This window comes from Sinocyclocheilus rhinocerous, unplaced genomic scaffold (genome assembly GCF_001515625.1).
Source record: "Sinocyclocheilus rhinocerous isolate Xijiao unplaced genomic scaffold, SAMN03320098_v1.1 scaffold538, whole genome shotgun sequence".
In the NCBI taxonomy this organism is placed as follows: domain Eukaryota; kingdom Metazoa; phylum Chordata; class Actinopteri; order Cypriniformes; family Cyprinidae; genus Sinocyclocheilus; species Sinocyclocheilus rhinocerous.
In genome coordinates this window covers 97,330-113,698 of record NW_015650838.1, presented here as the reverse complement: position 1 = coordinate 113,698, position 16,369 = coordinate 97,330, and the positions used below count along the sequence as shown (strand labels likewise).

The window sequence follows — 16,369 nt, the reverse complement described above, 5'->3', positions numbered from 1 at the left end:
TAACAATATATATATATATATATATATATATATATATATATAATGAGAATGGCGGTATTAAACATAACAGATAAATTGACGTTAATTACAACTACAAAACTTACAAAAACAGCTTAGATTATTTTGAACATTAAAATGAATGGCAGGATTTAACAAAACATATTTTTACAATAAAAAAGAAGAGCTCAAATGCAACACAGGGACTTCTGTGCAGAGTTTTGAGTTAGTGTTTTAGTTTTGTTGTGTTTTGTTGTGTTGTGTTTTTTATTTAGTTTAATGTTTATTTTCCAGAGTCATCCAAAGAAATCATTTCGATGCTTATACAAATCATACAAATGCTGTAATTTTACTTATTACTCTCTGTTAGTGTTTTCATCCAATATAGCTCTCAGATCTAATTCATGTGAGCGTACATTCAAATATGGTACATTAAAACTCATCACATCAGGTTTCGCATCTTGTGAAAGTCCCTAATACATCTTTATTTGAATCAAAGTTGACAAATTTTGCATTGTTAATCTCTGTAAATGTTGGTATTTGATATAGCACATTCACGTTTGCATACGCACAATTATGGTGCATTAAAACAAGACACATCAGTTTTAAAATATTGTGAACATTTAAAATCTGTTTATTTGAATCAACTTCATTTAATTCATATATGTATTGCGAAACTGCTTTGCTGATGGTGCATTGTGCTATTTAACCATTAACATTTGCTATGCAGTCCATTACTCATTCAAGTATCCTAAAACAGAAAGCTTTCTCATGTCACACATTACGTGTAGCTCAAGTATAGTGCATAAATGGAAAGTGAGGCCCTCAAAGCAAAATTCTGAATGCAGTCTTGTCAGAAGCACACTCACTGAATCACAGCTCATGAATATGGAGCTCTGCATTTGTGAGGTCAAATGGATTTCATTTTGAATCTGTGAAAAATGTTGAGAGCCATTACCATGGAAAGTCAGCAGGAATTCTCTATTGGTTTTAAAATCCGAGCCGCTGTATTCAAAAACTGAAATAAATGTTTCATATTCTTTCATTTACAATACAGAAGCAAAGCAAAGGATCATTTCCCTTTTAGTTTAGAGAGTGCATACTCATGGTCAAGAATTTTTTTTAAAAGACGCTCTCCTTTCTTTTTACTCTTCTTATTTGAACTCTTCTAAAAGCTGGAAGCAAGACTTGTTACTGAAGGTCACTGGACATTTAAACACCTGGCACACAAATGCGCACACGCATGCACACACACTACCTGCGCTTCCCCCCGAGCGTGCCCTTCAGCTTTTGATCAGCAAGACAGATGTAGAAAAGAAATGGTGATCAAAGGCCAACGGTAAAGAGGAGGTTCTTACCTTTTCAGTGCTCACACTGTTAACACTGAACCAGAAGTTTTGTTGTCTCATTTTTGCGTATTATCATTTCTGTCATGACAACTCTCAGAGGGATTGGCATGGTAATGTACATGACAATGTTAATGTATTTGGTCTTGGCAGAATAGATCTGCTACGCTGCTGCTGCTGCGGCAGAGCATGTACCGAGACTTGCTACTGCCAATACATCCACAACATGCTCCTGTAAGCATGTGAGAAATACTGCTGTTGCACATATAACACATATGAATAACCCCCATATAGCATACATGAATCACCCCGTAGCAGATCTATACAGGTGGAGCTGGGGAAGGAGGAGGGTTTCTGAAGTGCGCTGCCAACTGCTACAGCAAACAAAAGCCAGGTTTTTGAATATTGAGCAGCGAGCTCATTGGCTACCAATACAGGAGAGAAGCAATCAGCTGCCATGTGACAATGTCACCAGGTCAGATTGAGCTAGACCTATCGGACTGCGCCATCTAGAGTTTCATGCCAGAACTCTGTATTTCATTAGTAAAGGCTCTAAGACCTTTACTGAAATGACCATAAATTCATTGGATATGGTTGTAACTGTTTTATTAAAAATAAATAAATAAATAGTTTGTTGTAAAATCAGAAATATTTGTACATAACACAAATATCCAAAATATGCATAACATAACATAACATAAAATAACATAACATAACATAGAGTAACATAGCATAGCATAGCATAGCATAACATAACATAACATAACATAACATTTAACAAGTCAGCTAAAACACAGGGAAAAAACTAGTAAAGTAAACTCATTTATTTGTAATATACAGTATATGGAAAACAAAACTTAATCGCTTGCCCCCGAGCGTGCCCTTCAGCTTTTGATCAGCAAGACAGATGTAGAAAAGAAATGGTGATCAAAGGCCAACGGTAAAGAGGAGGTTCTTACCTTTTCAGTGCTCACACTGTTAACACTGAACCAGAAGTTTTGTTGTCTCATTTTTGCGTATTATCATTTCTGTCATGACAACTCTCAGAGGGATTGGCATGGTAATGTACATGACAATGTTAATGTATTTGGTCTTGGCAGAATAGATCTGCTACGCTGCTGCTGCTGCGGCAGAGCATGTACCGAGACTTGCTACTGCCAATACATCCACAACATGCTCCTGTAAGCATGTGAGAAATACTGCTGTTGCACATATAACACATATGAATAACCCCCATATAGCATACATGAATCACCCCGTAGCAGATCTATACAGGTGGAGCTGGGGAAGGAGGAGGGTTTCTGAAGTGCGCTGCCAACTGCTACAGCAAACAAAAGCCAGGTTTTTGAATATTGAGCAGCGAGCTCATTGGCTACCAATACAGGAGAGAAGCAATCAGCTGCCATGTGACAATGTCACCAGGTCAGATTGAGCTAGACCTATCGGACTGCGCCATCTAGAGTTTCATGCCAGAACTCTGTATTTCATTAGTAAAGGCTCTAAGACCTTTACTGAAATGACCATAAATTCATTGGATATGGTTGTAACTGTTTTATTAAAAATAAATAAATAAATAGTTTGTTGTAAAATCAGAAATATTTGTACATAACACAAATATCCAAAATATGCATAACATAACATAACATAACATAACATAACATATAAAATAACATAACATAACATAGAGTAACATAGCATAGCATAGCATAGCATAGCATAACATAACATAACATAACATTTAACAAGTCAGCTAAAACACAGGGAAAAAACTAGTAAAGTAAACTCATTTATTTGTAATATACAGTATATGGAAAACAAAACTTAATAGTAATATTTAAAAATAGTAAGATTAATATTTAAAAAATACACAAAGAATTACTAAATTAAAATGAAAACTGAAAATTAAATTTAAAGCTAATTCAAAATATTGATAGTTGACTAAAATTGCACTGATATGTAGTCATACATATTTTAATTTAGCATTACTTTTTTTCCCAGATTTTTAACAAAAACTGTTTTTGTTTTTGTTTTTGTTAACAATAATAGCACCATGGTTACTACACTTTTACTACAATAAAACCATGGTTAATTTTCATAAGGGTGTCTCTGGACAGGAAAAAAAATCAAATCAAACATGCATATGAGTACAGAGTGTGTCATTTTTGTTGCAACATTTCTATCCATAGCTCAGCTTTTGATGCCGTTTCCCTAGTGTTCTTTCGCTAACATGATAAATCAAAAAGCAGCAGCCCAGCCATCAAACTCAATGATGCTCAATAAAACCATGACCTTAGCGCACATCCTGACTGACGTGCCTTCTGATTAGTCTATTTAAAATCATCTATATTTATAACTCCGAAGGACAGACCAAAGTACAGTTTATTTTTGTGTGGAAAAAAAAAACTAAATAAAATCTTTACTCTCAATTTTCTCTCAATCTTTAGCCTTCAGAGGATAAATTAAGAGAACATTAAATACTCATTAGCACTCGTCTGTTCACCAAATTTCCTTCCTTCCTTCCTCTGTCTCCGCAGGTATAATTGGCGAACCACAGAGTGGAGTGACTGCAGGGTGGACGTGCTCCTCAGCCAACAGGACCGTCGCCGGAGCAACCAGACAGGGCTCTGTGGAGGCGGGGTTCAAACCAGGGAGGTCTACTGTGTTCAAGCCCCCACTGAAACCTCATCTAACCTCAGCTCCCTCAAGAACAAAGACGGTAACAAAACTATCAAATTCAGTGTCTAAACCCTCTGCTTGTGGTTAATGCACTTTCTTGTTCAATGATATGTCCCGAACCCATTCTGATCTCTCTCCCCAATAATTTCCTGTCACATCCTCACCAATTATTTGAGTTTGCTGCAGGTTCCACACGCAATAACGAGCACACAAACACTTTCTATTCAGTGAATATAACTGAATCCAGATGATCTAATACAGTGGTTCTCAAACCTGTCCTGGAGTACCCCCAGCACTGCACATTTTGTATGTCTCCCTCATCTATCACACCTGATTCAACTCATCAGCTCATTAGTGGAGACGGCAAGACCTGAAGTGGGTGTGTCAGATATAGGGAGACATACAAAATGTGCCGTGCTGGAGGTACTTCATGGAGACGTTTGAGAACCACTGATCTAATAGATAAACATTAGGATTTGACGACCGCTCTGTTACAGGGGCACAGGGGCCCAGAACAGGGGCTGCAGTCAACACCATCTTACATTTGTTGTGCATACATATTTTATGCTAGCGTTAAGATTAAAAAAAGTTCATCCATGTGCAATATCAGCTCAAAACTTGCCAAGACCCATATTGTGATGATGGCGCAGTCCCCTGAATTGGAGCCCAGCTTCCAAAATTGTTCCCAGTTGGTGCTGACATCAACAGTAGGGCAGCATATGATTATGGCATATGATGCCAGATTTAAGCATTTCAGTGAATTCATGTAAATATTCTTACATGAATTGACCCTAAATAAATAAATAAAATATTGCAAACAAAGAGCAATTATATACATGTGATCAGTTGCTTAACTCAGGGATTTGTGTCACGGAATGTAGTTTTAAGTTTTAAGAATGTAGTTTTAAGTTGTTAAAACTTCAAATATGTGGTTTGTTCATAAAGATAGCACCTATTTGGAAATGTGCTTTGAGGTTTTCTGAGATGTGAGCTCCAGTTCTGGAATTTTCCGCCGGCTCTGATGTCTCTATAGTGATTAAACGAGCTATGATTCGTCTTAGGTATATCTAACGGGCAGTTTTTGGTCTCATTTATCTATTATTTTTTTCCCAGAGCAAATAGTTTGGGCTGAGGGCAAAGTTTCATAACTTATGTATTTTTTATATTTTTAATGATATATCAGAGCGCTGTCTTTGTACTTTTGACTGAATTGCTTAGGAGCTTTTATAATGGCTATTGTTGTTTATTAAATGTTATTGTTCAATCAATAATGTTTTACAGTAGTACATTAGTAATGTACAAAGTACATTTAGTATTTAGTTGTTGTTGTTATTGTTATTGTTGACAAAACGCTCTCTGTGTTAGTGATGGTGATTTTGACATGTGGCCTAGTGCCTATGGTCGAATCACAGCCATGCTGATATAGATCCCTACTGCACGGCTACTTGTATGATATTTGAAAAGTTTGTGTGACTAACATGCTTGATGCAAAGTTATATTTAGTAAAATTACCTTTTTGTCTCCAGTCACCTCTGCGCCAGTGCAGACTTAGAGGCACACTGCGAGCTTTTAGACAAAGATCAGTTGATGTTTGTACTGTGGTACACAGCTCAAGCCAACATATAATTGGATTGTTTTTTAAAGGCTGAAATTAGATCACCAGGGGGAAATTAAGGAATAAAGAAGGCAAAGCTGTACAAATTAATGAGGCAGCTACTGTGGAATTTAAATGCTAATGCCGTCACAGACATACACACAGGTGCACATACACCCAAACACAAATTCTCTCTGGAGTAATACGACAGAAACAGGGAGGTGCCAGTGCCTCATGCCATGTGCTGAGGCTGGTGCCGGGCCTGTGTTCACTCTCGGACTGACACAGTAACTCCCCTGCCATCTGCTCTGAGAGCTGGACCGCCGACCTCTCAGGGAACTTATTCAAATGTCCACAGATGTCCTCAAGCAGTCATTGCCTGGTATGGCTTGGTCACACTACAGACAGAAAGACAAAGCATACTGAAAGCAGCTTGCCTTTTGAAATGAGACCACTTTAAATAGGCTAAAACTCACAATGGTGTATTTAACAGCTACTGTAAACCATGATTTTACTTGAAAAAAGCCTATGCTGATCTGCTAACGTTGTCTATTGAGGATTATGTCTTTCAGCTGATCAACATAGGCATAGGCATCTTGTAGTCAGTGTAGTCCATTTTTGTTGCCAGTATGCTGATATTTTCTACATAACACCAAGATCATTGTGAGCAGATCAAGTTCCAGAACAAAAACCATGCATCACTGTTGAGCACAGTTGATAGTTTGCCTTTTGCAGTTCGTAGTTTGCCTTAACGTATCTTTTAAAATGTTTTTCATCGAACAAATCTGTAATGCATGGACTGATGCATGTGTAAATAAATAATGTAAAATTTTCGTTTTTGCAACATATTATCTGGAATCGCTTTGAAATTGGTTTGAGATTGTCGTACCTGGGTATTTTATTTAATTGTTTCACATATAGCCTACGCTATCGTTCTAAAGTTTGGTGTTGGAAAGATTTTTACAATTTTTTTTTTTTGTCTCTTATGCTCACCAAGGCTGCATTTATTTGATTAAAAATACAGTAAAAACAGTAATATTGTGAAATATTATTACCATTTAAAAACCGTTTACTATTTGAATATATTTTACAATGTCATTTATTCCTGCAGTGGCAAAGCTGAATATTCAGCAGCCATTACTCCAGTCTTCAGTGTCACATGATTCAGAAATCATTCTAATATGCTGATTTTATGCTCAAGAAACATTTCTTATTATCAGTGTTGAGTAGTTGCTGCTTAATATTTTTTGTGGAAACCAGGATACATTTTATTTTATTTTCAGAACAGCATCAAATTATTTTGTAAGAATGTAGAAATCTTTACTGTCATTATTGATAAATTTAATACATCCTTACTGAATAAAAGTATTAATAAAAAATAAAAAAAACTGGTAGTTTGTACATTAGAGAAATGGTGTAATCCATCACCTTGAAAATATTTAGTGAGACAACCACAATACACCCAAAAAGTGCACATGCAATTCATTACATTGCACAAGCAAGTTTGTATCTTTTTTGATGTGCATCTTGGTGAATCAGGACCTTAGTGTCCAGCCTCCTGTCTGTGATGAAGTTTTGCCAGACAGTGTTGGAATCCCATCCGTAATGTAGCCTTAAGAGAAGCACATGGCGCTGACTGCAGCTTCCTGCTGGGGGATGTGACAGGCCTGGCACGCTGATGAGTCACACGGTGACAGATGGAAGAACTGTGAGATAAAGAAAAGGAACAGTGCAAGAACACCTGCACACTTTCACACACACGTTCTGCCTATTTCACACACGCACAAACACACACATACACCCCTAAGGCTTTTTCACACCTTGTCCAGCTCTTTCTAATGCTCTTTTTTGCATACTGTTTTCTTTCTCTCTCCTTTGGTTTTCTTTGTTTTACCCATCATCCTTCTCAGCAAATATTGTTATATGTTATTAATTGCAATTAATTTTATTAATTAATCTGTGTATCATGTAATTAATTCAGTTAATTTTTTTAATTGATTTTCAGCCCTACTTTTTTTCCTCATTTACCTTGTTCCCTTTTAATCAATGAAGAATCAATCAGGCACTTTTCCCCTCAGGGAGTTTCAGACAGATTTGAGAGGATTTAATTTCAAGCTCCACATGATTGGACATTTCCAAGTGATTTGCCTCTGGGCCTTTGGAATTATTCACAGGTATTTATATACATTAATGCCAGACAATGAGAGCATCAGGAGCGGTGGTTTACTCAAGGACAGACACCGTGTGCTTTAAGCAGATTTAATCTGGTCATTCAGTTCCAGGGATCATAGCTAAATCCTCTGTAGAAACTGGACAACTATGTTTGTCTGCACTCTGGCTATTTCAGTACAATGTGTGATGCCAGTACATATGAAACTTTCATACTTGAGGCATGTCCCACAACTTTACCTTCCATTAGTTTTTTTTAAAGCAGCAACAAAGCCACTTTTATATTAACTATCTATCACACATTTGATTGTCATTATCAAATCTCACGGTATCTTCTAATTCCCTTTAAAGGGATAGTTCACCCCAAAACTAAAATTTCGTCATCATGTTGTTCCAAACCTGAGTTTCTTTTTACTGTTGAACACAAAAGAAGATATTTTGACGAATGTTGGTAACCAAACAGTTGACGATAGCCATTGACATACACAGTATTTTTTTTTCTCCCTTCTATGGAAGCCAATGGCTGCCAGCAACTGTTGTGTTCAGCAGAAGAAAGCAACTCATACAGGTGTGTAACACAGTGTGGCTGAGTAAATGTTGACAGAATTTTCATTTTTGGATGAACTATCCCTTTCATTTGTATACAGGTGCATCCCAATAAATTAGAATGTCGTGGAAAAGTTCATTTATTTCAGTAATTCAACTCAAATTGTGAAACTCGTGTATTAATTTGAGTTGAATTACTGAAATAAGTGAACTTTTCCACGACATTCTGCATTTTAAGACAGAAATAAAAATCGGCATCTTTTAAGAAAGCATTACTTTTTTGTTTTCAACTCCATCACACATTTTTAGAGATGTTATTTTAAACATTTAAGATAATTTCCTTTATTTAAAGTGGGTCTAACAGTATGAAACTTGAAATTAAACTGTTTGAAACTGTAGTCTTGCATAAACATTAGATTTGTTGTAATAATAGTGAATATTTCACTTTTGTGTGTGTGTATGTCTGACGATGTTTACTCATATTAAATGAAACTCAAGCAAGTGGAAATGGATAGGTGAACAAACATAGGTGAATATCTCTGGATTTACATTAATCCCTCCTAAACAGTTTGTGTTCTGTTTTGCCAGTAGTGAAGAATCAGTGAAATATATTGTTTCCACGAATATGAAAACTTTGTTTGCATTCCAAATTCATTTTCAATCATTGTGGGATTATGGATTCCTAAACCCATGTAATGAATGCCAGAATGGCACTGAACAAAAAAATATGCATTTTACATATCAAAAGCAGCTTGTTGTCTTCCTCTCTGCCAATGCCGCTTCCCATCCGACTTCCTGCTCTGCTATTTGGGCCTGGGGAAGCTGTGCTTGATTTCCTCTCCCCACGGGTGGCTTCAGACATTTAGACGAGAGGGGAAAGCAGCTGCTGTTGCGATCTTTATCCATTAACACATCTCAGTCACAGAGAGCAGAACACAACAACAGTGTTCATTCGTTTCGGCTTGGCTGTGTCGCTCTCCGGATTATAATCAATGTTGCACCCCGTCGTGGATCTTTGTGAGATGTTCAATGCAGTGGCTTTGTTACAGAGCATCCGTGCAGCACCGCCCCGCAGGCAGGCCCGAGTTATTGATGATGATGATGATGGTGATGCAAGCAGGTGAATGTGTTGCCGGCTGTCAGACGGACAGAGGGACTGATGGGATTCTGGTGCCATAATTAGGCCGGGGAAACCCTGGGTGGGCAAACAGCAGACCATCTGGCCTCCAAGCGAGTGTTGTGCCACCTGAATAAGGTCAACCTACAAGGAGAGGGTCATTAATCAGACTTGGTTAACAGGGCAACAAAACGTGAGCCGCTGAGACAGGAAGCCCACCTCAATACCTTAAAAGCACAGCCAACTCCTAATAAGAAATACAGAGTGCATGGAGACAAGTCTGTTTGTGGGAATAAGGGAACTTGCATTTGCAAGTCAATTTGACATTTTTTGCAAATCAATTTTGTCAATTTGACAGCTATTTTTTTTTTTTTGACATGTCACTTTTGGAAGTAAATTCAATTTTACTATATTTTTAATTAAATGCAGCCTTTGTGAACATAAGAGAGTTCTTTCAAAAACAAAATCTTCTGAAACTTTTTATCTGAAATAATTTTGGACTTATTGTTAGAAAATTATATGCGTAAATGAACTTTATATTCTTGTTCCATTTGCGGTACATCTATTCTTATAGGGACTGTAACAAAGTGTGTCTGTTTCCTCAGCCTTGCGGCCAGTGAACAGTGACCTGTGTCTGGGCGTTTCTCCTAACACCACCCAGCTCTGCCATATTCCCTGTCCTGTGGAGTGTGATGTGTCCTCCTGGAGCGCATGGGGGCCCTGCACCTTTGAAAACTGCCAGGATCAGTCCACAAAGAAAGGTAAGCTTAAACTATATGACCAGTCATCTTTTACTGTTGTGTTTGGGGAGCGGTCGTTTCCCCCATCTCGCTAAAACAGAGCGGATCAATAAAACGTACTCTTTCATTGTAAATCACATGAATTGTGTACGGGAAGCCTTTCAACACATAACTCACACCGGCCCACCTCTCACCTCTGTCTGCTCCATCAGCATCCGGGCCATAAACTTATCAGCGCCTACTGGGGCAGAAGATTCATTTTCTCAAAGGTTTTATGAACCAGGACCATTGTAGAGGGAACAACAAACAAAAGGGACCCACAGAAAAATAAAACATGTCACGAAAGAGACAAAAGACAAATCATGGGTTAGATGGCTTCAACGAGACAAACACAAGTTTCAAATGGTCTCTGGAAGGAACCGAATCTGCTGGATTCACAGGATGGTGGCTTACCGAATGCTGCTGACAGTTGGTATAGTGTATCAAAGGTGCTGGCACGGTGGCTGCATTTCTCGTTAATTATGGCTGGGACAGCGACCCGTGCCATTACTAATGCATATTGACTCTTCCCTAATGAAGCGACTCAAAAGGAGCGCATGGAGACAAGTCTGTTTGTGGGAATAAGGGAACTTGCATTTGCAAGTCAATTTGACATTTTTTGCAAATCAATTTTGTCAATTTGACAGCTATTTTTTTTTTTTTGACATGTCACTTTTGGAAGTAAATTCAGCTTGTTAAATTGAGCGTTCCGGTGGGTGTTTGTCCCAGAGGAGCACTTCACCAAAAAAACTTTTAATTTCTGTTTTAAACAAGCTCATATAAATCATTAATGACTCTGGTCATGCAATCAATCACTTAGATCGCACTGAAAATCTACACACACACAAAACACATGTATTAACGGAATGATTTTAGAAATGGCTCAAAGCGCACAGAAAACACCTTTTGGACACGAAGCAATTTGCATGTGAATGAAGAGAAGATCCGTCAAAGGGTATCGGCAGCAGATCTGTTCACGCACTGACCTTGCAGAAAGTCACCTACGGCTCGGAGCTGCACGCACACTTGCACTGAGTGCTGGTTACAGATAAAAAGAAAACAAGGACAAAAGGGGTCTTGGGAGATGTCTAGCAAAACATGTGCAATCAGAAGTGCTTGTTTATGAGAATGACGTTGATCATGTCATTTTATCTCATGTTCAAATTTTAAACATATTGAAATGCTTCACATTACCTTTTTAGGTACTTTTTGGTACACGTGTGGGCAATATAAATTTGAGTCCGACTCACATCATCTCCAGCCCCCATTCCCCCATCATTTTTTTTTTTTTACATTATATTTATAATGTATATAAAAAATACTACTCAAAATAGTATTCAGTATGCACACTTTTCAGCAGTTTGGGGTCAGAGTTTTTCTTTTTTTTCTTTTCTTTTTTTTTTTTTAGAAATGTAGAAATTAGTTTCTTATTTGCTCCATACTTTTGTCATTATTATTATAATTATTATTATTATTATTAAATATTTCTATTTAGCCTTATTTTTTGATTTAGTAATTTTAGTACTTCAAGGCAACATGTCTAATTTTTTATTTTTATAAAATAAATTTTACAAAATAGTTTATATAATAATTTTTAATCTAATATTTATATTTTATTTGATCTTTATTTGAGTTAATGAATAGTTTAAGGGTCTTTGTTTCTTTGTTTGTTTGTTTTGTATAATGACCTGTTATTGCATGATATAGCCTATTTGAAATTATGTGAATGTGAAAGCTTGTTGAATTTGCAATAAAGAGAAAAAGTAATTTGAACAGATATATTTACTAATCAATTACTTTTTTGGATGACTGTTTGATTATTTTACATGATTCAACTTTAACTGCACTCTTTACTCCCACCGATTAACTCAACCAACTAAATCAGTGACACAAATAACTTTGAGTCTCATCTGTGTTCTTTGGCAGGTTTCAAACTGAGGAAAAGGAAAATTATGAATGAGCCCACAGGTGGCACAGGAAATTTGATCAAAAGTGACAGTAAAGACATGTATAATTTTATTTAATGTTAACTAATATATTGAAATGCTTCACATTACCTTTTAAGGTACTGAGACGGCACCAATTCCACCATCGTTTTTAATACATTTAAAATTAAAACAAACAAACAAAACTACTAAAAAAAATATTTAATATATACACTATTCCATTTTTAAAAGAAATGAATACTTTTATTCAGCAATGACACATGAAATTGATCAGTGACAGTAAGGACATTTATAATATTATAAAAGATTATTTCTGAGAACCCTGAGGAAACTAAATCACCATATTGGAATCATTTCTAAAGAATCAGTGGAACATTTAAAATATAATACAGGATGTGAAATGCCTGAATGAATTCACATTCCTATCAAAGAGCGCTGCAGAGGTTTTGCATAGACTCGCCGTAACATATGCTTGCTTCCTGTCTTTCGTACAACGTTCACTTTCCTACTGAACAAAGAACCAATGAAAGCTAGTAAAGTTGATCTGGGATCAGTTTTTCTAATCTAATATTTATATTTTATTTGATCTTTATTTGAGTTAATGAATAGTTTAAGGGTCTTTGTTTCTTTGTTTGTTTGTTTTGTATAATGACCTGTTATTGCATGATATAGCCTATTTGAAATTATGTGAATGTGAAAGCTTGTTGAATTTGCAATAAAGAGAAAAAGTAATTTGAACAGATATATTTACTAATCAATTACTTTTTTGGATGACTGTTTGATTATTTTACATGATTCAACTTTAACTGCACTCTTTACTCCCACCGATTAACTCAACCAACTAAATCAGTGACACAAATAACTTTGAGTCTCATCTGTGTTCTTTGGCAGGTTTCAAACTGAGGAAAAGGAAAATTATGAATGAGCCCACAGGTGGCACAGGAAATTGCCCCCACCTGACGGAGGCAATTCCCTGTGAGGAGCCCAGTTGCTATGAATGGCTGCTGGTGAAGCTGGAGGAATGTGTGCCTGACAATGACAAAGCATGTGGACCGGGAACCCAGAACCCACAAGTACAGTGCGTCAACAGTGATGGTAAGTGATACGTACACCTTCCATCTGCATGATATGGGACTGTCCATTCATTCCATTCATAAACATTCAAGCTAATTAAAAATCTTTGCCTGAATAGACTTTCTATTTAAGGGTCGTATCCAGGCCTGCAGTGTGTCGAGTGCAGCAAGAAACTCATATTGTTTTGTTCTTGTACAGCTGGGTCCATTCTTGAACTCTGTCCGTAGGGCTTATGTTCTGGACTCATGCCCAATGCCATAATTGCTGTTTTTGCACAGGCGGCTGGTAGTACTTCTCTATTGTTAGATTGGCCAGAGGGGAAATTCAGAGCAATACGAAGTGGCAATGCTGCCTTTTAGTCTTCTAAACACAAAGCCACATGTGCTGGGGCGGTCTACCATCTAACTAGCCCAAAGGTCCAAAACTCTCCAATAGCGTCTGGGTGTTATTGGCTTGACTGAGTACACGGTAGCTAGGGAAACCAACACCAGCACCATCTGCACCAGCTGTGAGATCAGAGAAAAATGGGGACAAGCACATGCCTGGATCTGTGACCAATGGCTGATACTAATGCCTCAATATACTGATTAAGAGGAGACCCGGGATGCCTGCTACACTTCTGTAACTCAGAGTTTTTGTGGTAGGTTGTAACTTGTTTCACTATCAGAAAACATGGACATCCATCTAAATTTGGCATTTTGTTGGTAAAATTATTTTCATTCCAACCCCCAGAAATGATTTTACAAATCGGTAATTTATTGAACAAATACAATTTTATTCATCAAGAACATATTATATTGATCAAAAATCACAATAAACATAATTATGATGTTACAAAAGATTTCTATTTCAAATAAATACTTTTCTTTTAAACTTTCTATTCATCAAAGTATCCTGAAAAAAATCCCAGTTTCCACAAAAATATATTAAAATATATCAAAATAGAAAACAGTCATTTTAAATTGTAATAATATTTCACAATAGTGCTGTTTTTGATATACATCTATTTTTGATCAAATAAATGCAGTCTTGGTGAGCATAAGACTTCTTTCAAAAACGTCAAAAAATCTTGCCGATCCCAAACTCTTAATGGTAACATACATACAAACAAAGAAGAACATGAAACACAAATTACTTAATATTGCTTAAGCTCTTCAGTGGATTTCGAGTTATTACATTGTTTACTCTTACTGTTTGAGAAGCTTTTGTCAAAAGCCACTTTTATATCTAATTATGTAGGGCTGGAAAATCTCCCATCTGTCTTGGTTTTGATTTATATCATTCATACAGCCTAAAACGCCATAGATATTTGAGAAAAGAAATGACCCAGATATGTTGTACTAACAGTTTTTAATGGGATTTTATGGATGAACACTTCGCTCTGGTTGATGAGGGAGTGAAATTCAGTGCCACAAACATGCAATTCCGATTCATCCGATCTAATTTCATATAATAGAGACTAGAGCATAGCTGAGTGAATATTTTAACAAAGTGGAAATCCTGTCTCCAACGTGTGGAAGTGAAATAGGTTAATTCAGCGAGCTTATCAAAAATAATTAACCTTAAATTATTGTGGATATGAGGGACAAGTAGAATATTCCGTTTTTTAAAATAGAACCACCAACTCTGTGACTTCTTTTTCTTTGCCTTCCGTATTGTTAATGTCTTGTCTGAAGTTGCGGCTCGACTCGGCTTGCATTAATGAATCAATTATGAGCGCACACCGTAATTGTATTTTACATCCTCACATTTCGCTCCTTGTTCCAGTAAATTTCAGTGTGCAGACATGGCAATTACTGCGACATTCCTGAACCTCAGCATTCACATCGCTAATGAGGACTCGGGGGAGAGAGAAAGGTGGAGAGTAAGGACAGAAAGAGAGAGGCAGAGAAAGGCTCCTGTGTGTGTATGTGTGTCTGTGTGCAACTCAATCAGTTTTGCAAGGCTCATAATCAAGCATTCCATTCACACCAACTGAAGGTGTCATACTGCATGTGCCTCAGCTGTCACCACAGAGACGACTGCCACCTCCCCCCGACCCTCCAACCAACCTCATCTCCCAGACAGTTACCCTGAAACACCTTCCTTAACATGCCACGTGTAACAACTGTACTTTATATTGCACACAGATTCTATAGCTTTAGCAGCCATGCATTAAACAGTTTGATGACCATTTAATTAAATAAAGGAACTGATCACCCTGTATTAACCCTAAAATGCATAGCTCAATTTTCTCCTCTTGAATAATACGTATATGTGGGTCAAAATGGTCCGGGATAAAATATGATGCATGCATGCTATAGCACTGCTTGTTTTGTCATTGAAATGGTAATTTAATGATTTAGGTCAGATTTTGCCTGGGGAACAAAATGCCTTAATTAACATACTAAATATGTCGTTTCAAACCTGTATGACTCTCTCTCTTCTGTGGAACACAAAAGAATATATTTTAAAGGATGTTTTTACTTGTTTTGTCTATACAGTGAAAGTCAGTGGAGTCCAAAACAACATCTGACCCCATTGACTTTCGATGTACAAATTTTTTTTTTAAATATTGTGTTTCGGGAAAAGAAAATTAGTTATAAAGTATTGGCAAAAAAAAGGAAGGTGTAACAATACTGGGTAAATCACAAAGACATACTTTTGTTCCTTTTTTACATTTTGTAAATACAGTATATACTATGAACTTTCCCTTTTATAGATCATGTGGTCTGACAGTTTTCATATTATTTGTCCATATATGAATATATGAAAACATATATCCAAAAACTGAAAGGAACACTGGCCATTACTCTGTTCCTCCCTGCAACACATTGACCCATTTAAGTCCAGATACCTTGCTGTAGTGAGGAATAATAATATGATTTGTTCAAGGTCACCTCTTTCTTTGTCCTGCCTTGCAGACGGGTAGATGGTGAATATGTTGTTCTGGCACCAGTGGCGAGTTGCCTATATAAATGAAATTAACTCTGTTAGTCCCTCAGAGTCAGTCTGCATTTAGCTGAACTCCCTCTCTCCCTCATTAACTTTGGGAAGAGTAGTGTGCAGCCTCATCAGAATGTGACAGTGCTCAATAGAGGAAATGTCAGATGCCGTCTGGTACTTTTCCATCAGGGGACAGTCAG

At 36.9% G+C, this 16,369-nt stretch overlaps 1 protein-coding gene across 1 annotated transcript in view; it reads left to right on the top strand.

Annotated features, from left to right (window-relative positions):
• LOC107712624 (thrombospondin type-1 domain-containing protein 7A-like) overlaps positions 1–16,369 on the top strand; it is a 122,571-nt gene that overhangs the window by 56,881 nt on the left and 49,321 nt on the right. The window contains exons 4-6 of the mRNA XM_016517945.1: positions 3,878–4,059; positions 10,051–10,206; positions 13,062–13,265. Coding sequence (XP_016373431.1) covers positions 3,878–4,059; positions 10,051–10,206; positions 13,062–13,265 — 542 coding nt within the window. The remainder of the gene's footprint in view (positions 1–3,877; positions 4,060–10,050; positions 10,207–13,061; positions 13,266–16,369) is intronic.